This window comes from Gouania willdenowi, chromosome 6 (genome assembly GCF_900634775.1).
Source record: "Gouania willdenowi chromosome 6, fGouWil2.1, whole genome shotgun sequence".
In the NCBI taxonomy this organism is placed as follows: domain Eukaryota; kingdom Metazoa; phylum Chordata; class Actinopteri; order Blenniiformes; family Gobiesocidae; genus Gouania; species Gouania willdenowi.
In genome coordinates, this window is record NC_041049.1 from 3,682,619 (window position 1) to 3,706,785 (window position 24,167).

The 24,167-nt window shown below is 41.6% G+C and overlaps 1 protein-coding gene across 1 annotated transcript in view; it reads left to right on the plus strand.

Annotated features, from left to right (window-relative positions):
• ptn (pleiotrophin) overlaps positions 1–24,167 on the plus strand; it is a 65,604-nt gene that overhangs the window by 38,877 nt on the left and 2,560 nt on the right. The window contains exons 2-4 of the mRNA XM_028451238.1: positions 2,397–2,491; positions 4,378–4,551; positions 9,856–10,017. Coding sequence (XP_028307039.1) covers positions 2,397–2,491; positions 4,378–4,551; positions 9,856–10,017 — 431 coding nt within the window. The remainder of the gene's footprint in view (positions 1–2,396; positions 2,492–4,377; positions 4,552–9,855; positions 10,018–24,167) is intronic.

A 24,167-nucleotide genomic window follows, 5' to 3' on the forward strand; every position in this document is an offset into this window, starting at 1 on the left:
ATTCACCTGGCACAGGGTTTCTCTCAGAATGACAGCAAATCCATCCCCGGGGTTTCAGCGCAGCAGAAACGCAGGCAATCAAAAACGTTGCTACTGGAATTCACTACAGCGGAAATTACACAGAGATGGAGCTCCTTCCTCTGAGCGTTGGCCACAGAAAAATGTGATTGTCTGATCCAAACGCAACATTATTATCATTCATGACCACATTTAGAATCATGACCAATTTGAGCGATAATACAGGAAAGAACAAAGGATGTTTGTATGTTTTGTGAGTTTTTTTTATCTTTCATATTTTATGTTTTTTCAAGTATTTTTGTATATATTTGTTGTTGTTTTGTATGTTATTGGTGTTGTTTTGTGTGTTTTTGTTGTTGTTTTGTGTGTTTTTGTTGTCGTTTTGTGTATTTCTTGAGTTTTTTTGAGTATCTTGGAGTAGTAATGTGTGTTTTTAGTCATTTAGTATGTTATCATCATTCATGACTGCATTTATAATTATGACCAATGACCAGAACAAAGGATGTCTTGTACGGAGCCCCAGACATGACATGGTGAAAAAAACTACCAATTTGTGGCTACAAAATACTACGTTCCTGGTGGTTAGCGACTTGTTGCTACAGCAACGGTCCATGCAGTCAAAGAAGAGCAGGTGCTGAGATGCTCTCGTGGATACCGTGTTGCTTTTATTTATGTAATACAACCGTTCAAAGTGTTAATAAGTGAGTGTATGTAGCTCTGTGTGTACAGACACATCACATGAACAACACTGGACTTTTAGATACAAAGCAAACTCACCACAGCAGCTGTTGTCAACAGGAAATGCACGTTTGTGTTGCTTGTTCATATTTTATAATTTACAATCTGAACTATAATTTCATGAAACAATGAACACGTGTACAATATGTGTCAGGGAAGACATGTTGGTGTAGCTGGAGGAGCGCTTGTTTTCCTTGGGGGACCAGGACGGTGGGCGTAGTCTGCTGATTTATTTTGGGGGTTGACGCTGGCAGGGGTCGGTTCACTTCTTCACTACAGTGGGTTCAGTCAGTCTATGGTTGGCCGGACCGCGGTTAGAAACCTGACCAGTGTGTTTGTTTGCTGCTGTGTCCAGAAGAGGAGCAGGAGCAGAGTTCTTCCTCCAGCCTGTAGGGGTTCGTGCGCTCTGGAGGTTCTGCTCTGGGAACCCTCTTCATATCTGTCAACCTACAAACTATTGTTTGAATAAAACCTGCATCAAACCTTCTGTGTCTGCCTGAGTTCCTGTGTCTGGGTCTTAACTGTCTGTTTAACCTGGTCGGGACACGGTACCGATCCATCCTCCACGACTGAGAACGAAAATGAAGCAACAACCACTATATTAACCACTCATCCAGTTGTAGAAATGTTTAAGATACAATACAAACAGGGTTGACAACGGGCAAAAACACGTAACCTCCTGTTTACAACAGCCGCGGTATTATTTTGTGGCAACAAAATACTAATTCCTGGCCACAAATTAGTATTTCGTGCGCACGTTAGACTTATTTTGTGGCCACATTTTAGTATTTTTTACCATGTCATGTCTGGGGCTCCGTAGTTTTGTATGTTTTTGGAGTAATTTTTTTTGTACTTGTTTTTCTCGTTTAGTGCATATTTGGAGTCATTTGCTGTGTTTCTGTTGCCATTTTGTTGTTTTATTGCCATTTAATTTATTTTTTGAGTCGTTTTGAGTATTTTTGTGTGTCATTGTTTTCATTTTGTGTATCTTGGAGTAAAAATGTGTAGAATTATGACCAATCTGAGCAATAATACAGAAAGGAACAAAGGATGTTTTGTATGTTTTTCTTATTGTTTTGTATGATTTTGGAGTCATTTTTTTGATACTTTTTTTCCTCACTTAGTGCACATTTGGAGTCCTTTGTGTGTTTCTTGAGTTGTTTTGAGTATCTTGGAGTGGTGTTGTGTGTTTTTGGTCATTTTGTGTATTTCAATTGTCGTTTTGTGTATTTTTGTGTATTTATGTTTTAGTTTTGAGTGTTTTTGTTGTCATTTTGAGTGTTTTTGTTGTCATTTTGAGTGTTTTTGTTGTCATTTTGAGTAATTCTGTTTTTGTTCCGTGTGTTTTGTCGTCATTTTCTTCTTTGTAGTCACTGAGTATTTTTCTTGTTGCTTTATGTATATTTTGCCATTGTTTTGCATCTTTTTCATGTTGTTTTATGGGTTTTGTTTTTTCAGAGGCTGCTCAGAACTAGACATATGGCTACATCTGGTGGCCAGCATGTAGCCCCCACTTGTTGCCCATGGCTGACATTGATAGAACTCAAGAACTATTCCATTGCCTAGTCTCATGAGCTAACTCACAACTACGTCTTAAAAACCGCTAACTAAAACCAGTGACTCTCTCCTCTTTGTTTTAGGATGAACGGACAGAAGCTGTGGACCCACGTGGCTGTGATGGCCCTCCTGGTTCTAACGACCATGGCTGCTGAAGGAGGCAAAGCCGACAAACAAGGTAAGTTTCACAGACTAATGCTGTACAACTTATTTAGCTGAAAGTAATTTCCTAACAATGCACTGTAATCAAATTAGATCAAACCTTTTGAGGTTAAAGTAATTCTTCCCTTTGAGGAATAAAAGCAGAAACAAACCCTTATTTAGAGAAAAAGGCAAATGAATACAGTAAAATGGAAAAGAAATGAAAATGTAACCACTCAGCATTGGCTTTTTTTTTTTTTAAAGGACGATAACTTTTAGTGTTTTCAGTGGAACTTTGAAGCTGGTGAGTTCAGGTACAGTTAGTTACTGAAGAATAACATCTATTTACCGATACTAGTTTAGAGCCTCTGATTGTCTGTGATCGAGGTAAAATGATGAGAAAACAGAATACACTTCCTGAAATGTAAATAGCAATATTGTTATTTATCTGTTAAATTATTTTTAAACAAAATCTAGTAAAAATTGTAATGTGGCACTAAATATTCAAGTGTCCTCACATGTTTTGGGCAAATATCACATATTTACAAGAAATCGAGTGGCCAGAGAAACAGAAATGTCAATTCTCGCGTAACGTTACTTGACTTCATCTTCTGAAATGGATTTTTTGGGACAATATGTCATATTTCCATGATATTTTTTCTCCAAAAACACATGATCTAATGTTTAGCTTTACCAAGTGTTGCAAACGACTGGACGTCAATCATGTGTGATCGCATGTTCAGCGCATTTCTGCTGTGTATAAATATGAAATTCATGACAGTAGTTAACGCTATTAACCATATTTAATGAGCATATTTGTCACAATTTCAGGAAGGAACGGAAAGGAAACGGAAATGTGTAAACAAAATGAGTAAACTCTGAAATCAGAGTGTCTACTCGATACTTTGTTTAAAAAGTAACTCTGCTACATTAGGGATTACTGAAATCAAAAAAGTAGTGTGTAACTGTAACTTTTGAATTACTTTAGAAAATAATTTCCAATGCTCCAACTAATGCCCTTTTAGCCTTCATTATGTAGCGTTTACGTCCCATTCGCTGCCTGGACATGCTATCATGCTAGTTTTCTGATCTTAAAAAGCAAATTCACTGTAAAAACAGGCTGCGTGTTGTGTAATGATGGCCTTCTGAAGACTGTCCCTTTAAGAGCCATGGTAAACTAAGGTCAGCGTTGAGTCAGACCTGTTGTACTGAGCGCATGGATGAAGCTGTTACTTTTCTGTTAGCGTCCCGTCTGAAACAACATAAGCAGTGTTTTAGCTTCGCCTGCGTACAATAAATGTGCAGTGTGACGGTAACGAGTTGTTTTGAGTCCTTATTACGACGTTATCAACCCGCAGTTGTCTCCATCTTACATTGCACTTGCTTTGTCAGGCCGTCCCGGTTTTAAAACGGATGAAATGTCTTGAACAAGGGGTCTCCTTCAGGTTTTTAGCCTAGCCGTACTTCCATAGATTAGAAATACTGTTTCTGGCAGTAGATAAGAGCTTTTAGCTCAAACGTAGCTTACATTTAACTACAATCTTCTCGTTTTTGTCATCCACCAAAAAGAAATACTGAGATTATCTGCATGCGAAGGAACTCATCTTAGAGGACGCTACCATGACAAGGCAATTTATCCAGAGTAAACAAACCCACGCATGTGTCTCCATGTGTGAATGGAAACAGGAGTTAAGACATAGAACTTCATCAGTCAGCCAAAAATGAAATAGTTTATCAATCTACATAAAAATAAGTCAGTAACGCACCATTAAGAAGTGGTGCCTGAGTTATGTGATGAATTCTAGACATTTAAAGTTGTTTAAAGTTTAGGTTTAGATCTTCATTCTCTCCCTGGGGATTTGTAAATAGTAAGATTTCTCCCTTCACATAGCACTGGTGCTGAAAGTGTGTCTGGCTCAACAGGGAAGAAAGAGCGCAAATCAGACTGCGGGGAGTGGCAATGGAGCGTTTGCGTGGCCAACGAAGGGGACTGTGGACTGGGAACCAGGGAGGGAACCCGCACTGGCACTGAGTGCAAGCAAACCATCAAGACTCAACGCTGCAAGATCCCCTGCAACTGGAAGAAGAAATTTGGAGGTAGGAGAAGGCGTTCCTCTCTATTTGTAGCCATTTAAACCCTCAGAAACACCAATTATTCTACTTCCCACCACTTCCATGCTCTCTCATTGCCTGTCATTCACATAAACAATGATTCTATTTTCTAAATGGCGATGAGTAAACTAGCTAATTACCACAGAATGCTAAAGTGGGAACCATTGTCATGAAAAACAGAAGGACATTCATTCTAGGTTGTCATTGAGCTGCTCCAACAGTTGAAATGTCTCCCAGTGACAAGCCTGGGGGACTTGAGTCCCCACTGTAAGGCCTGTCAGACAGGAGCCTCCTGTTCTGCAATGAGCTTGTCACAAATGATGAACCAAGCTCAATTCTATCTGCAAAGGCTGCAAAACTTTGGAATATAGTCCAACAACTAGACCAGCAATTAAACACCTTGAATGAAAAAGTCTGGAAAAAATACATTTTCATTAAGTGCAGCCAAGACTACGAGAACTGAATCAGAACCAGAACTGGAAAGGTTTTTATTCGTCTCATCCAACAGAACTATGAAATCCTATTAGATGGAAACCTTCTTAAAAGGGACCTGTAGAGAATTTCAAGTGCAAGCCTTATAAAAAAAACATCAGATATACAGCAATCCTCAAGGTTGTGTTGGATTATTACCTTTCAGGAATCACCATGTAGTCGGGTCACAGATTCTCTCAGAACTCCAGTGGAAAGCAAGGTGATCACCACCACTGTGGGTTCTTGAGCATCCGTAACTGTGACCAAATGTTTCTTGGGTGACACAATGTTCGCCCTCGGACAGAGGTGCACACACTTTTTAAGCTCACGAGCTACTTCCACCACGGACAGCTGTTCACGATCTACTGTGTTGGGGGTTATAAATTTAAATAATTAGATTTTAATATTTACACTATTGCAATTATTATCATTACACAGTATTATTATTATTGCTATTACAATTATTCAACAATTATTAAATATTTGTACAATATTAAGTCAAGGCAGGCACGGCAAATGTAATTGTATAGCGCATATCATACTCAAAAAGTGCTCTACTGAGACCAGAGAGAAACATTAATGATAACGTCGGGTCAAAAACCATAAAGACACAAGAAAAATCACATTTCTTACAGTTTGCCACAAATCTTTTTCCAACTTATGCCACATTAGTTGTTTTCAGAAGCACTGAAAATGTAGTAAATAATGATTTAATGATGATGATTTTCATTAATTTAATGCATAATCTGAAGCAGCTGATCAGCTGTCATATTTAGTCATTGCATTTTATTTCTGGGTGTTTCATTCTGAATAAATGTGATTAAACTGGATTTCTATTCAAATAGAGCTATCACGTTAGTAACAGAGGGTTGTGTCTATGATTATTGAGATATCACTAAATAAACTGCCAAAAATAAAATGAAAATCTGCAGAAAAACCCAAGCCTTGAATTACAGCCCAGCAAAACACACACAACTAACGCTAAGAACTAATGAGGTCATATTTTCTAACTGCAAAGCTCAACATCATTAAAAAAAAGCCTCTGACATTTTTACTACTTAGTTTCATTTGTTATACTTTCTCTGTTTGTCGGTAAACAACACAGATTAACGTCTTTCTTTTTTTTTGCAACATTTCCACTTAAGGCAATATTAAAAAGCAGTGAGAACAGAAAGTAAAATGGCACAGTGGTTCCTTACGCACCATCTGCTGCAATATCAGGCAGGAAAGAAATCCAAATGAGGATGGACTGTCAGCTATCCTGGCAGATGCCAAAAGCGCTGAAATGCTATGACATTATGTGTAGCTTCATAGACAGCAGACATAAATAATGTTGGCTCAATAAGTGGAGCTGATGGATGCTGACGGCTGAGGGTTAGGGTTCTAAAGGTCGGATGTTTAAGGGATCATCCACTGTTTTTACAAATGTGGCCTAAAACCTTTGAAATCCACTTATTAGAAGATCTATGTCTAATAAAACACATTATTTTGCACTAGATCTAGATCCTCTGTACCCAGTCATGTGCCATTGTATTTTTAACTATATAAAAGCACTTTAAGCTGCTTTTTCTTCAAATGAAAAGTGCTTTTTATAAATAAAGTCTTGATTGATTGATATTCCATAGGCGGAGTTTGAGATTCTTGCCAGGGGGGCAAAAGAAAAAATAGAATTAACTATTTAGACTATTTTGAGGTTTGCACCAACCACAATGTGTGTAACATATATAATTAGTAACATAATTGGTAATGTTGGCTACAAAAACTTTCGTCAAAATGTCGTTTAATAATGTTGTAAATTCATGATGAAATCAGGCCGACGGCTGCTTTCTGCTGCAGTACCATAACATGAACTGTTGGGTGCAGTGTCGCTTCACCTTTTACATTGTGAAGAAGAATCCGTGTATCATTGTTCATTCGTTTTTTTATTATGTAGCAAAAACATGAAAAACAAAAAAAAAAAAACACTCATTATTTAATATTTGTTTCCAAAACCAAAATGAAAAAACGGAAAACGCCTTGTTTTTCAAATTCAAGCTCTTTTGCTTCGGTACAGACAACAAAAAATGGAAAACGAACACCTTTATTCGTTTTCTCCATCACCGATTGGCCAAAGTACGTGACCCGGAAGTGAAGCGTTACACATTCAGAGATATCTTTAGCTCTGCAACACTGAAATGTCCGTGAGAAGGTTCTGTGTCCAACACCAGCTAAAGCAAAAGGGACACGTTTTGGATGCACAGTTAGAAGCAGCGATCTTGTCATGCCGAACTGCCGTTAGCGTAGCCGTTAGCGTCGGATGAGAGTACACTTCCGGGTCACGTACTTTGGCCAATCGGTGATGTAGGAAACGATTAAAGGTGTTGTTTTCTGTTTTTCGTTTTCTGTACCGAAGCAAAAGAGCTTGGATTTGAAAAACAAGGCGTTTTCCAGACTGTTTTTATCCTCTTTCCGTAAACAAAAGATGTTTATATCAAAATCTTTAACTTTTCCTGGTTATTTAGAACAACTAAAAGTAGCACAAGTTGTTATTTTGACTGAAAAAGCTGATAAATGATCTAAAAATCAGGCTGAATGTTTTACTCCAATAGAAAACAATGGGTTGTTTACAGGCAGTGGAGCCGTGTGACATCATCAATCACATGATTTCAAGATGGAGGAACACAGGCTCTAAAACTGTAAAGTAGTCCTAAAACAAATATGGTGCAAAATAATGTGTTTTGTTAGGCATACAGTAGATGTTTTAATAAGTACATTTTAAAGGTGGAGGATTCCTTATACAGGGGTTCTCAACTGGTCTCACCCTGGGACCCACATTTTGCCATGGTCATTAAATCGCGACCCACTTTTTTTTTTTTTTTTTTTAGAATTCAACCAACCAAATTAAGTTTTTCAAAAATAGCTGTTGAAAAAACAACATATATCATCTTTTTTTGAAACATAAATCTATATATTTCCCTGTGCAACATGCATTTCACAGCATGCCTGTCAAAATAAAAGTTTCTTTCCAAATAAAAGACAAGTCCCACATGAGAGACATTAAGTATTTACTTATTTTTCACCAGTTGTTGGCGACTCACCCAGTACAGGCTCGCAACCCACTTTTGGGTCCCGACCCACCAGTTGAGAATCACTACCTTACAGAATCATTTTCAGTGTAGTTACAGGTAACGGTGAACCCTACGTCCCTCTTCCCCACACATTTTTTTTTTTTTTAAATCTGTATGTTTGTTAGAGAGCAGAACAAACCCCAGGGAAAGTTTTCTGAGGGCTTTGTGTGAACAAGGCCATAAAGAGGACGTGTTTTTCTCCCTCAATGATTCCCAGGAGCCTGTGCAGCAGAGAAAATGACAGATAGGTATAAAGCCATCGTCAGGTACAGTGTGTGTGTTATCCCTGAAGAGCTGCTGCTGTGGCCTCTTCTCCTTCCTCTGATGAGCATCCTGGGACCCGCTACGACCGCTCTCATGCTTTCATGTGAAGAATGAGTGTCGGCGCCTTCAGGCGCACCCACAAGATTGGCAACAAAATAATGGTGAGGGAGGTGTGACACAGAAGAACATGCACAGCGAGCCCAGCTCTCTCCGTAATGCACATGCACTCCTATCGTGGCCTCTGCAGCCATTTCACGGCAACAATCTTCCACCATCTCTGCCTGGGTTTGAAGGATTATCAAAGTAATATCAAAGGAAAGAAGCACATATGTGAGATTGTCCTGCTGGAAGCGTTGGCATCTCTAGGGCTTTTCCCCAAGATGAACAGTTTGATTATGTTCATCTGTGAGAAATATAAGATGAAAAACACGACGGCACCATATGTCCCACACATTCCTGAAAGGATGTTTCATACTGAGACCAAAAGAGTTTTCTACTCGTCTAAATGATCATCAAACAGTGTTTTAGGCTCCAGAATGCCTGGGTTTGCAGTTCTTCACACATTCTAGTTCAGACATGCTACTGGTAACTGCAGGGACCATAAAATCACACAAAATGAGAGAAGAATTCACAAAATGAAATCTAAACTACACAAAATCACCCCTAATACACACAAATTTTCATAAGAATATTAAAAATCAAAGTAAAAGTACACAAAATGACTCCTAATACAAAACTAAATTACATAAAAATACACAAAAGAATGATAAAAGTCCACAAATAACAGAAATAAATTCAAAGTGGCAGCAAAAACACACAAAATGAGAGAAAAATTAGGCAAGATAACAGATAAATATTCATAACAGCAAAAATGCACAAAATTTACTCCATATAAAAACAAAATGACACAAAACGACAATAAAAAACATACAGAATGACAAGAAACACACAATGAGAGACAAATATACAAAATAACTCCAAACACACAGAAACATTAATACAGGAAAAATTTAAGGTTTTTGTGTATTTTTCTTGTCAATTTGTGTGTTATTAGAGTCATTGTGTGTATTTCTGTTTTGTGTTTTTGGAGTCAACGCTGTGTATTTTGGTATTTTGTATGTTTTGAAAATGTCTTGTGATTATTATTATTATTTTTTTTAATAATTGTGATGCTTTTTTATGTGCTTTTCTGTTATGTTGTTTAGTGTGTAATTCATTATTTTGTGTTTTTGGATTCATTTGTGTATTTTTCACTACTTTTTGTGATTTGTGTTTTCAGAGTAATTTTTGGATTCTTTTTCAGTTTTTTTTAAATGTCTTTTTGTGATAAAACTCTGTCGGAGATGTTATTGATGTATTTATGGTTTGTAGAATATTCCTGATGAAAATGACCTTATACTGACTGTGTGCGTGTGTGTGTGTGTGTGTGTGTGTGTGTGTGAAACAGGGGAATGTAAGTACGACTTCCAGGCCTGGGGGGAGTGCGACCTGGCGACGGGAAAGAAGAACAGAACAGGAGTTCTGAAACGGGCGCTGATGGACGCCACCTGTGCCGCGACCGTCACCGCCACCAAACCCTGTGGGAAAATCCCCAAAACCAAGCTTCAAGGTACGCGACCCATGTTCTGCTCATTCCAGGCCACGCTGTGTGTTTATCACCATGGAGATGAAAGCCAGCCTCTAAAGGTCAAAGATCTGCAACTTTCAACAAAATGTAGCCCCAACACTAACGACGCTTTTATATAATCAAATTATTTGGATACATTTTTAATTTCGCTCTTAAACAAACAATAGGAGTCAATGCAAAAATGTCATTTTTAAACCTCAGTTGTTCACCAATGGAGGCAAAATAATCATTGTTAAAAATGATAAATGTGTTTTTTTAATAACTACATTTTTTAAAAGCCATTGAAACGCTAACAACTGCTGTCTTTTGCCTCTGTCACAATACAAATCCACCTTTTTGTTTTTTAAATCTTCCTACACTCAATATACAAACAAAATACATAAAAATACACAAAATCAAAGCAAAAATACACAAAATGACTCCAAATACACATAAAAAATGACATAAAAATGCAAAAATCAAAATGTACAAACAGACTAATACACACAAAATTACATAAAACTACACAAAAGGAAGATAAAAAAATCCACAAATAACAGAAAATAGTCCAAAGTGACAACAAAAATATACAAATTGAGAGAAAAATATACTAAATCACTCCAAACACACACAAAACGACAGCAAAATTACACAAGATAAGAAAAAAATATTCAAAGCAGCAAAACTGCACCAGATTCCCTCCATATACGAAGAACATTACAGTAAAATACACAAAACGACAATAAATAACAGAAAAAAATACAAAGTGACAAAGTGAAAATTGCTTAATTTTGCCTAAAAATTGCCTGGCCCTGACCATTAGCTGTGCAGCAGCTATACCCTGCCCTATGCACAGAACATGAGCGAGTTTGCATGTTCTCCTCATGCTTAGGTGTCGTTTTCCGCCTTCACCACATCCAGAAACCCCTGAACAGGAAGAAGCAGGTCAGAATGAATAATGGTGATCCTTCAGAGTTAAATCCTTTTTCTGAGCAGCTTCATGGACTTCATCAAAGAATAAGTGACTCACCAAAACAACTTTCCTTTAAAGGAAAAGGTTGATTTCTTCCACGTGAATCCAACAGTTTGGATCTAAAAGGCCGACCGCAGGGAGATGATTCAGGAGAAGGATGTGATTTATTCCTCCGTCGAGTCCCTGTAAACAGTTGCAGGCTTTGTTAGATTAGCCACGTAGCTTAATTAACTATAGCTGAAGGGATGTTTACCGCTCGTGTGCTTTCTGGTGAATGCAGGAACCAGCGTCGGAAAAAAAGAAACGTGTGTATTAGTGTAGTTAAAAATACTTAGCGGCTCCAAATGACGCTTCATTCTTCTGCCACAATACCTGAGGCTGATTGCATTAATGCTCAACCGTTTGTGATTCACATTAAAGCTGAAGCGACATAAGTGCTGACGTCGAGCTGTGAGTGACAGCGTTAAAGCGGGGGGTGAAAAGGTTAACTCGCTATTCAAACGTAATCACAAGCTTTCAGCTGCAAATAACAAAGTTTCAAGCTCTCGAAATAATGAAGAAAAGCTGAACTATATATGTATATATATATATCGCAGCTTTTCTATTTAAAGGCAAATCAGAGTTAGATTAGATAATCAATAATTAAAAATCTACAGTGAATATATGCTTATATGCAACCAAAACAAAAGGAAGAAAATAAATGTATTTGTTATTGATTATTTTGTGAAAAGATGACAAAGTTTAAAATGTCACGATATTAAGATTATGTAAATACACGTTTTTGTTGAAAATTCCAAACACGTATTTCCTATTTTGCATTGACAGCACAGTATTAGAAAAACATGCCCTTCAAAATAAACCACAAATCTAAATAAACTCCCAAAACACACAGTTACAGCAAAAAGCACAAAACGACAAGCACAGAAAATGATAAAGAATGACACAAATATTTCGAAAATTACTCCAAAAAGCCCACAGCGAAAAAAAACTACACAAAATAACTGACAAAATACACAAAAAACATCAACAATAAAGATATAGAAAGACACAAAATGACAAACATATAGAAACTTGCTTCATAAAAACCCACAAAGCGACAAAAAATATATAAAATCACATTAAAAAATCACAAGATGATAAAATAACTCTCAAGACTCACAATATGATGCAAGAAATACACAAAATGATAGAAAGACAAAAAATTGCATAAAATATCCACAAAATGACAATAAACACAGCACAGAAAACAGAAACAAAAAATAAAAAATATCATCCAAACACGCATAATGACGGAAATATATAGGAAATATATCCATAAAACCCACAAAGTGACAAAAAATACATAAAATGACATTTTTAAAAGTTCACAAAATAACTGAAAACTCACAAAATGACACAAAAACAAAAATAAATACACAAAATGATAGAAAGACACAAAAATTGCATAAAATACACAAAATGAAACAGCACAGAAAACAGAAACACATAAAAAATAACACCCAAAACACACACAATGACAGAAAAATACACAAAATGGCAGAAATACTGTATATAGAAAATGTATCCAAAAAACCTCACAAAGTGACATAAAATACATAAAATGACATTACAAAAAAATCACAAGATGATAAAACTACACAAAATATGACACAAATTTAACAAAAAATACACAAAATGACAGAAAGACACGCAATAAAATGCATAAAATACACATGACCAGAAACACAAAAATAACTCCCAGAAACACACAAGACAGTGAAATACACAAAATGACAAAAACACAAAATGACAGAAATATTTAGAAAATTACTCCATATAATCCAACAAAGTGACAAAAAAACTAAATCACAAGATGATGAAAGTTCACAAAATAACTAAAAACTCTCAAAACGACACAAAAACAACAAGAAATACACAAAATTATAGAAAGACACACAAAAATTGCCTAAAATACACAAAATTAAACAGCACAGAAATAAAATTAAAAAAAAACAAAACTCCCAAAACACACACAATGACAGCAAAATACACAAAATGATAAAGAAATACAAAATGGCAGAAATATATAGAAAATTAGTCCAAAAAAACCCAGAAAGTGACAAAAAATACATGAAATGACATCACAAAAATCACAAGATGATAAAATTACACAAAATATGACACAATATGACAAAAAAACAAAAAAAAAAAAACAATAAAAATACACAAAATGACAGAAAGACACACAAAAAAATGCATGAGTTACACATGACCAGAAACACACAATGTACAGGTACATCTAAAAAAACCATCAGTTTCAAGAAATAAAGGCTTGAAATATTTCACTCTGTGTCATCATGAGCCTATATCATATATTACACTTTTTCATGATATTCTAATTTTTTTAGATGTACCTGTATAGAAAATTACTCCATAAAATCCCACAAAGCGACAAAAAATACATAAAATTTACTTTTTTTTTAATTCACAAGATGATAAAAGTTCACAAAATACCTCAAAACTCTCAAAATGACAGAAAAACAACAAGAAATACACAAAATGATAGAAAGACACACAGAATAACACCCCAAACACACACACAATCACAACATAATACACAAAAAGAAATAAAAATAGATTAGTTAAAAGGGGAAAACAGAAAACAGGCAATGATTGACTAAAGACTTGAAGTATTTTGGCAGAGAAAGACGTGATGAACCGTACTGAGAGTCCTGTTGTCCTGAGAGGTTTATAATGAGTGCAGGAACGATGCCAGACACGATAAAGTGCTCTTCTATAATCGTCAGCAGCTGATCTGTGCACACGGAGCGTTTGCTCAGGCTGTTTATTTAACCTCTCCAAACACTGACGCTCAGGTGAGACAAAGATAAAAGACTTTCTTTCTCACTGAAATATGTCTGGAGACACTTCTGTTTGTCTTGTGATATGATGCCAAACTCTGACTTTGGAAGAAGGTGACATTTCAGTTTTACTTCATGACGGGAAGTTTCCACAGAGGCTGAACTGTTTTTGTTTTACAGCAAAGCTAATATACCAGCTGTCACTCACAGAATGAATAGGACTTTGACTATAGGAGCAAAACGTAAAGGATTTTCCTTTTTTAAAACACCAAATTTATTTTGCACACGTTTGTTTACCTGTTGAATGACAACAGGTGTAATAATCTCCCATGAGGGAGGAGGACAAGGTCATGTTGGAGGTGTTAGTGGAGGATAAACATAGTGTTGAATTACAGAAAACAAAATGTAAAGCAGGAGAAACCTTAAGAAAGTAAATGGTGTGGGGGGGAAAACAAGAAGAACAGCAGATCAAGACAAGAAACGATGGAGGAGGAAGAAAAGGAACAGGAAAATGAAGAGGAAGTTGACGGAGGAGGAAAAGAAGTAGAACTCGAAGGAGAGGAAAAACATGAAGAAAAGGAAAAACTTAAAGAACTCAAAGAAGAAGAAGAAGATGAAGAAGTTAAAGAATTCCAAGAAGAACTCAACGAATAACTCAAAGAGAAGAAGAACTTGAATAATTACTCAAAGAACTTAAAGAACTCGAAGAAGAAGAAGAACTTGCAGAACTCGAAGAATAACTCAAAAAAGAACTTAAAGGACCTTAAAGAAGAAGAACTCAAAAAAGAAAAACTCAAAGAAGAAGAGGAATAACTTAAAGAACTCAAAGAAGTTAAAGATTTTAAAGAAGCAGATGAAGAACTTAAAGGACTCAAAGAAGAATAACTTAAACTTGAAGAAGACCTCAAATAAGAAGAGGAAGAATTTAAAGAACTTGAAGAAGGACTTAATGTACTCAAAGAAGAAAAAACTCGAAGAATAAGAACTCAAAGAAGAAGAGCTCGAAGAAGAAAACAGCAGCTCATAATTTCCTCCTCTATCACTAACTGCAGCCGTCTGTGAGTAAGTTAAAGAAGTCCAAGAAGAACTCAACGAATAACTCAAAAGAGAAGAACTTAAAGAACTTGAAAAATAACTTAAAGAACTTGAATAATAACTCAAAGAACAAGAAATCCAAGAAGAAAAACTTGAAGAAAGAGAACTTAAAGAACTCAAAGAACTTAAAAAACTCGAAGAACAAGAACTTGTAGAACTCAAAAAATAACTCAAAAAACAACTTAAAGGACCCTAAAGAAGAACTAAAAAGGAAGAACTCAAAGAAGAAAATTAATAACTTAAAGAACCTTAAAGAAGAAGAACTCAAATAAGTAAAAGTCAAAGAAGAAGAGGAAGAACTTAAAGGACTCAAAGAAGAACTTAACAAACTCGAAGAAGAACTCAAAGAAGAAGAGGAATAATTTAAAGAACTTGAAGAAGGACTTAATGTACTCAAAGAAGAAAAAACTCAAAGAATAAGAACTTAAAGAACTCAAAGAAGAAGAGCTTGAAGAAGAAGAACTAAAAAAAACAGCAGCTCATAATTTCCTCCTCTATCACTAACTGCAGCCATCTGTGAGTAAATCTGTGACATGTTTGCTTCTCCTCCACTAATATTTGTCCTGCTTAACTTGTCCAATTACATATTCAACAGGGGCTAACGCACGTTGTTAGCTAACTAACCCTGTTAGTAGATCAACAGTGAAATGTGTTTGTGTGTTCTGTTCGTTTTTATAAACACACCATTAGGAAAACAGGCCATTGTTTCTCTTTGTAGTAAAAGTTGACGTTCACATTGGACTATGATATGAAACCTTTTAGCTACAAGCTAAGTTACTGTACCATGTAGCTCAGAGAAGCTAACATAGCATTTAATGATGTTTGCTCTGTGTTAGATGCTACATTTATTTTGGCTTCTGAGGCAAAGCAAATAAAACTGTGAGATGTAGATTTAGATCTGGAGCGTAGACCTGCTGCATGTGCCTCAGAGCTAATCCTGGAAGAGTCCAGATACACGACCTCCAGGGCGCCAGAGACGAGGCTGGAGAACGGAGCCGAGGGAGGATGACGGCATCAGAGAGGAGGGAATGTAGCGTAGCTGGAGAGAGAAACGTGCAACGGGAGCGAGGAGTGATTTCTCACCACTGCCAACTGGAAGATAAGCCCTGTGGACGCAGAGAAGATACTGGGAGGGAAAGAGAAGATACTGGGAGGACTGTGTGACCAGGGACAGCACTGTTAGAGAAAAAAATGCCCGTCAAAATGAACAAAAATCTAAATAACTCCCAAAACACACAAAATTACAGCAAAATACACTAAAGGACAAGCATAGATCATTACAAAAAATATTACTCTAAAAAGCCAACAAAGTGACAAGAAATCTATAAAATAACACAAAACAACTCTCCAAACTGACAAAATACACAAAAAAAACAATTAAAAATGACAAACACATTAAAAAGTTACTCTATAAAAACCCCACAAAGCAACAAAATAAATAAAATGACATAAAAACAAAACACAAGACGATAAAACGTCACTTTTGACAGTAACTAGTACTGTAACGCAATATTTTTCTAAAGAAAAAACACCGTTACCGTTACAATATGGTGCGTTTGTCCGTTACTTTGCTAGCTGCAGTGTACTTCCTGTTTACAGTGGCGCTACGTATTTTTGTGGGATGCCGTGCCAAACACGGTAAAACAGTAGAAGAAGAAGAAGCATTGTCAGCGTGTCTCTGTTTACATCACGTCACGTCAATGCGGGAGCAGGACGAGCTTCTCAGAGTGAAAATACGCGCATTATTTTTGTCTCCAAAAGATGCGTCAGTGAAGCTAAGCTAACGCTGTGCCTGGATTTAGACTGTGACTGTTATCCAGGGACAGATCAGCCAAACTATTGCACGGTATGTTGTTGTAAATATGCAGCCTGTTGCTACTGCTGAGTCACTGCTAACAGCAGCTCGTTAGCCTGATATGTTTAGCATTGTGTAGCTGAGAAAAATGCTGTGAATTAGTTTTTCCACATTCATTTTTATAAGCATTTTCAACAGCAGAATGTGCACCTGGAATATGCACAGCTTACATTACATTACTGTGCTAAGGCTGAAAAATTACTGTTTTAATTTTGGAGCAGCTGTTTTGTGTTTTATATGAACATCATTTATGGTTGTTTTATAGCAGTTGATCAACAGTGGATTATTATATTATTACAGCACTAATATGAAGCTGTATGGACAAAAATGACCCAAAATAAATAATACATTCTTTAATTCTAAGTAACTTAAAAGTAACTTTTTCCAGTGACGGATTAATTTTTGGTGTAAGTAATCAAAATAGTAACTGAGTTACTTTGTGAATGAAGTAACTAGTAATGGTAACTAGTTACTTTTCAGTAACTAGCACAACACTGCAAATAACATAATCAAAATACTTCCAAAATACACAAGATGACTAGAAAAATACGCAAAAATAACAGAAAAATACAGTATAGCCGAAGCGGCAATAAACCGCCCTCGCCTTCGCCGTGCTACCTTTGTTGCGCTGCCTTCACCAAAATTGCACATAATATAACCCTCGGAGAAGTGCGTTAAAATAGGACATCTGCGTGCTCCCCTGCCGCTCCTTCCCCTTGCTCCCTGTCCCCCTGTCTCGTCCTCCCCCCCTCCTCCTCCTTTGCTCTTGCGCCCGCCATCCTGTGGGGTTGGGTTTGGGGGGCTCCCGTTGGCCTGGGGCGCTGGTGGGGGGGCTGTGGCTCCCGCCTGGGGGGCGGGCGGTGCCGTGCCGGGTGGGTTGGCTGGGGGGTGGTCTCGTTGGGGGGCCTGGGGTGGTGGGGTCCTTGGCTCCGGTCCGGGGGGATCCGGGGTGGGGGTAGCTTTGGGGGTGGCTGCTGCCCGGGGTCGGCGATTGCCTCCTGGGTTGCTGGGTGGCGGGGTGTGGCTGTGGGTTGCTCCGTCGGCCCTTGCGGGTCCTTGGCTTGGCTCCCTGGGGCGCACCTTTGCTAGGGATGTCGCTTGCGCGACGAGCTGGGCGGGGCCCCCTCGGGGGCTTTTTGTACGACCGCAATGGCCGGGGTGTGGACGTTATGGCTAGGGGGTGGGGTGAGGGGTGCTATGGGGCCTCCCCGGGGGTCGTATTGGGCGGGTGTGCGGGGGCGCGGCGCGTGGTTCCTGGCCCGGTGGATCCGCGTTGGGATTGGCTGGTCTGCTGGCTGGGTGCACCGGGCGCCGTGGGCGCGATTCCGGGGCGGGGGTGCCCCGGGGGCGGATCCTTGGGCTACGTGTCCGGGGAGGTGCTCTCCGGCCATCTGCCCGGGGACCGGCCGCGGCTCGTGGCGGCGCTGCGCAGCCTTGGGCGGGGCGGGGCTGGTGGCCTTGGGCCCGCTGTTGTTTGGGGTGTGCTGGCGTCGGGGGGGTGTCTCGTGCCGGTGCGTGGGTCGTCGGGGATTGCCTCCGTGGGGGGGGGGGGGCTCTATTGGCGCCGTTGGTGTGGGGGGGCGGTTCCGGGCTGGGGGTGCTTCGGTACTCTGGCTTGCCGGTCCGTGGCTGGCGGGATGGCCCTGCTTGGCGGTGGATGGCGTCCTCTCTCGTCGGGGGGGCCGGGGCCGCCTCCCGGTGGAGAGTGTTGTATCGTGGCGCCGGGTGGGCCTGTGCTGGCCCTGGTGCGGGCATGGGCCTCCCCCCCGCTCGGCCGCTCCCCTTGGTGGCGGGGTGGCGTTGCTCCGGGCCGGCGGGCGGCGGGGGTCGCCCCCTGGGTCGCCGGGGGATGTTGTTGGTGCCTGGCTGTGCCCGGGGGTGGGGGGTGTCGCCGTGCTCCGCGGGGCCGGCGCGGTCTGGGGGGTGCCGTGGGGGGGGGTCTCCGGCTGTGCTGTTCCGGGGCCCGCAGTGCCACTTGCCCGTCTGCGCCATCTACCCTCTCGCGTGGCCCGCCACGCGGACGGGCCCGGCTCACACTGGACAGGCCTCCTACATGTTCACTTCACCCCACTCCCAGCTGGTCTGGCTCACTCACAAAATGCACTACACACCAATACCCAACCCTTGGGGGGCTGGATGGTGGGGCTGGGGGTGGAGGGGGCCGCCACCTGTGTTACTATGTAGTGGCGTGGGGGCGGCCCTCCCACCTCTAGTTGCCCTACTAATCCCTCCAATTTTAATCGCATCTCAACATGTCACCCCCCGGAGGGTGTATCATCTTTTACACCCTCCGGCCTATTACACCACATACACATAAATCCACAGAGGCTGGAGGGGGAGCACCGCTCCCCTCCATCCCCCTTCTTTTAATTACACCCCATACATTCACCAAACACACACATTCACACAGGGGATCGGGAAGTGCCTCTCCATTGGGGAATGGAGAGGCACCATAACAGGGTGGTGGGTTGGTACACATATTTGGGCCTCTCCGGTGGGGGCCTGGCCCCTCTGTTGGTGGCTGGGCCACTGCATAGAGCAAAAGCACATCAAGATGGTGCGGTCGGGCGTGGCGGTGGGTCTCGGGGGGGCTTTGCCGGGGTCTCTCCTTGCGGGGTCTTTCCGAGCTGTGTCGGCCGGGTGGGGCGCGGGGGTGCCTCTCCCCCTTGGGTGTGGCTTGGTGCTTGCTTTGTCTCCTGGTGGCCTTGGGGGCGGGCCCCGCGGTGTGCGGGCCCGGGGCGGCCTGCCTCGCCGGTTTGGGGGGTGGGTGTGCTGGGGGGGTGCTGGTGTCCTCGCCGGGGTTGGGGCGGGGTTGCTTGGCGCCTCGGGGTGATGCTGTTTACTGGGGGGCGGCGCTAGCTGTTCCGGTGGTGGAGGTTGCTGTCGGCCGCCTGGTGGGTCTATCCTGCCGTTTGCGGACTGGTGGGTGGGTCCGGGGCATCTTTGGCTGGGGGCTGCTGTCCCGCACTTGATGTGTGCCGTTGGGGTGCCTCCGTCCCCGCGGTGGGGATCGCCGGTTGCTCGCGGGCCGGCGGGGGGCGCTGCTCCGTGGCTGGCACTGTCCGGGGGGCGGCGGGCCCTGGGCTGCTGGCCGTGGGCTGTCCGGGGCTGTGCGGTCCTGCTGGGCCGTGGCCGGGTCCCGGGCGGGGGTGGGGGATGCGTCCCGGGGGGCTTGGCCCGGGGGCTTGCCCTTGGGGGGTCCTGGTCCCGGGGGGTGCTCCTGGGGCCCGGGGTGCTTGGCCTGCTGGCCGGGCCGGTCCTGGCGGGGGTCTTTCGGGGCGGGTGGCGCGTGCCGCGCCCTTGCGTACCTACTGGTACGGCCCCTGCTTGGGCAGTGCCCCGTGAGGTAGGGTGTCGGGGGCCGGAATAGGGGGCCACATCCCGGCGGGGCGGTCTGGCTTGGCCCTTGGAGGGGGCCCTGGCTTTAAAAAAAAAAAAAAGAACTGAAGCTCGTGGCGCGGGCGGCATCAGTGAAGGGTGATCTGGGGCGCCGTGGGGGGCTAGGTTGGGGTGCCTGGGGGCCGGCGGGGAGACTCCCAGCGGCCCCCTGGTGCCTTATGCGGCTTGGGGTGTGGTCGTCCTCCCTGGGCGGGCTGCTCCTGGTGCTGCATCCGTTCCGGGTCCTTCTGGCCTGGGTCGGGCCCCTGCTGGCTCTGGGCTCGCCGGCGGGTGCCCACTGGCTGCCTGTTCGGCGCGGTTCTGGTCGTCTGCTGGGTGTGGGCTTCGGCTCCTCCGCTGGGCCTCGGGCAGGGAGTTCTCTGGGCCCTCCCCTCGGGGGGTTAGGCGCGGGGGTGGGGTGGGGGGGGTGGGGGGGTCGATGGGGTGGGGGGTCTGGGGGTTGGGGGTGGGATCGGTGGCGTGGTGCGCTGGGTCCTTGGCTCCTTGGGGCTTTCTCGGGTTTGTATGGGGGGGCGATGGCTGCCTCTCGGCTTGGGATCTTGGGGGCGTTCGGGGGACTGCTTGGCCGTGGGGTGGTCGCCGGGGGCCCTTAGGCTGCCTGCTCTTGCTGCTGGCCTGACTGCTTCTTCGGGCCCGGGGCGGCTCTTGGGTTTTGCAGTGGCGGTACTTGGAAATACATTTGTCATGGATGCACTGGCCTTGGGCTGTGGGATAACACTCATACTGGGCTCAACCTTAGACACGTTGTTCCCAAATACCTGTTTTATGGAATTTCCACTCACCTCTTCCTCTGTTCACAGCCACCACCATTATTCCTAAACCACACACTGGTCACCAAACTGGCTTGACAACACAACAATAAACACAATATACACAACCACAATTTCACATCGCATCACTTAAAACTATTCCTCACCCATTCCATATCCTATCTTGTATCCCTCTTCCCTGCTAACTTCCCCACCCCCCTCCAACCCCTCACCTTGGTGTAACACTGCCCTCTCTTTTTTACATCCTCCCTTTAATAAAGTATTTCTTACCCTTCCCTAGGGAGGGCTGGTGACGGTCACAATTATGCAATGAAATAAATAAATTTATTTAATTGCAATAATAAAATATGCATTGCTGTCAAAAGATTGCACTTCTTGTAGTGTTAACCTTCGAAAGCATGTGCAGACAAGGTAAAAAAAAAAAAAAAAAAAAAAAAAAAAAAAAAAAATAGGACATTTGCCCCATTTTAAATTATCTTCACTCTGTAGGGGGCGCTAATGCGCCGTTGTCTTTCCACATTGAGCTGGTTTAGGGCCGGTAGTTTAACTGATTGACATTTGTATGTGCAAATAGGAGCATCTTCCCAAAATTTTACATTTTGTCATTTTTCACCAAAATTCACGGCTCCGCCCTACAAACACCATAAAAGTTATCAAAAATCCATGAATCACTTTCAGTGTCCCACTTTTTCTAGATGATCTCCAGTGATTTTGAACCTCGTCAGTGAAACGTCCGAGGAGAAATGTGTTGCAATACAACGTGAGCGAAAATAGCAAGTTTGCAATTTTCAATTCAAGATTCTGGACTTCCTGTGTTTTTTTTGGCGTGGTCATAATAATATTTTTTACTTGTCTTGTCATGGTCAACTTCTGAGTCAATTTTCATGATTCCACGATTAATTAATTTTTTTGGAAATTCCTATCTCAATGCATTTTTGGCGTGTCAAATTTGCATTTTTAAAATCGGAAATAGCCAGAAATTAGAGAAGCGCGCAATTTAATTTTGAAAGAAAGAAAGAAAGAAAGAAAGAAAGAAAGAAAGAAAGAAAGAAAGAAAGAAAGAAAGAAAGAAAGAAAGAAAGAAAGAAAGAAAGAAAGAAAAATATTCCAGCACAATAACAGTATCATGAACAATACATTTTCGGAAAGCAGGGGGCATCCCTACGACATGACAAGGGTTCCTGGTCACTGACGCGTTCATATAGGCTCCGCCCATTCCCTCGTAGTGTGGCAACTATGAGAGTAAGAGGCCTTTCGCCAGCTCGTGGCGCTCGGGCCTAATTATGCAAATCATCAACACGAATACACAAATCAACAAATATACTCCAAAAATACACAAAAAACAACAAATCCACTGTTGTATCCTATGTTAATGCTCAGATTGCTAATTACATTAATGTTGATAATGTGGCCCTCAGATCAGATATAATCACATTTTTGTGAAATAAAAGTTTCCCATCTCTGAAATATTGCGTTCCTGTTTGCGTGGGCAGCAGAGCTTCACATGTCAGTGTTGTGACGCCGCGGAGGAGGTGATTCTCGTGGAGAATTCCTGGCTGTGCAATGCATGCTGGGAATGTAAAAAGCTGAGAGTCAGTGGAGCTGCTTTGTCCTTTTTTTATTCTTTTGGATTCAAAGTGCTGCTTGCATCTGGACGCTAACTTAACACGTTGGTTAACCATTGGAAATGATTCATGTTCTGACTTTAGGACACGTGCAGTTTCTTTTAAGCAGACATAGGCAACTGTCGGTCTGGGGGCCACATATGGCCCTCGGTCTGATTTTATGGGGCTCCCAAAAGAAATCCCCAAAAATGGTATTTCAAGACGTTGGAAGGAATATAAAGCTTGACATAATACACAAAATAACTCCCAAAACACACAAATTGGCAGCAAAATGCACGAAGTACACAAAAAACTCATAAAATGACTCACAAAATGACAACAAGGACAGACACAACAACAAAAGCCTTCTAGTCTATTCTTCAAACAACCACTTAAACAAACTAAGAACACACAAAAAACAACAACACATGACAGAATAGCTCCAAAGACACACAAAATGACAGGAAAATACAGAAAACAACAACAGAAATACAGAAAGTGACCCCAAAAACACACAAATCGACAACATAAAAGCTGAAAATGACATAAAAAATAACAAAAACACACATATGAAGTAAAAAAACACAAAATGACTACAAACTAACAAAGCCATTATTAACTGTATTAATGCTCTGATTATTCTAATGCTGACAGTTGTTGATAATGTGGCCCTCAGACCAGATTCAATCACATTTTTGTGGCCCCCACTGTGATAAAGTTTCCCATCCCTGCTTTAAAGCCACCGAGCTGTGAACTAAAAGCAAAAGTCTAGTGGGCGGATCTAAAATTAGCTCCAAGTGCAGCGGGAACTCGCGACGAATGACGCAAATCGACCAAAAGAAAAAAACCAAAAAGAGCCAATTTGACACCTCAGCTCAGCTCAGCTCAGCTCAGTCTGAAAGAAACAGTCCTTTCTTTTTCTGCTTATCAATGGTCAGTGTAACAACATTCTTTTTCTTCTTCTTCCTCAAGTTCTTCTTCTTTGATCTTTTTAAGTTATTCCTCTGTCTATGAGTTCTTCATGTTCTGCTTTCTCTTTTTCTACGAGTTCTTGTTCCAATTCTTTATGTTCTTCCTCTTTTTCTACGAGTTCCTTGAGTTCTTCTTCTGGTTCTTCATGTTCCTCCTCTTTTTCTGGGAGTTCTTCAAGTTCTTATTCCGGTTCTTCGTGTTCTTGTTTCAGTTCTTTATGGTCTTCCTATTTTTCTACAAGTTCTTTGAGTTATTCTTCCAGTTATTCTTCTTCTTCTTCTTCTTCTTCTTCTTCTCAGTGTCTTGAACAACCACTTTCATGTGAGGCTGATTGACTCAGGATGAGCTGAGAGACTGTGATGTCTGACGGTCTTTGATGTTTCAGCTGTATATTGAAATCACACCACTTAACATGATGTATACCGTATATTTTATCTTGGCTTTGAACTTTAGGGAACTCTCAGGCCTCCATCAGAAATGTAGGAAGTCTAATCAGCCAGGAGACACACACACACACACACACACACACACACACACACACACACACACACACACACACACACACACACACACACACACACACACACACACACACACACACACACACACACACACACACACACACACACACACACACACACACAC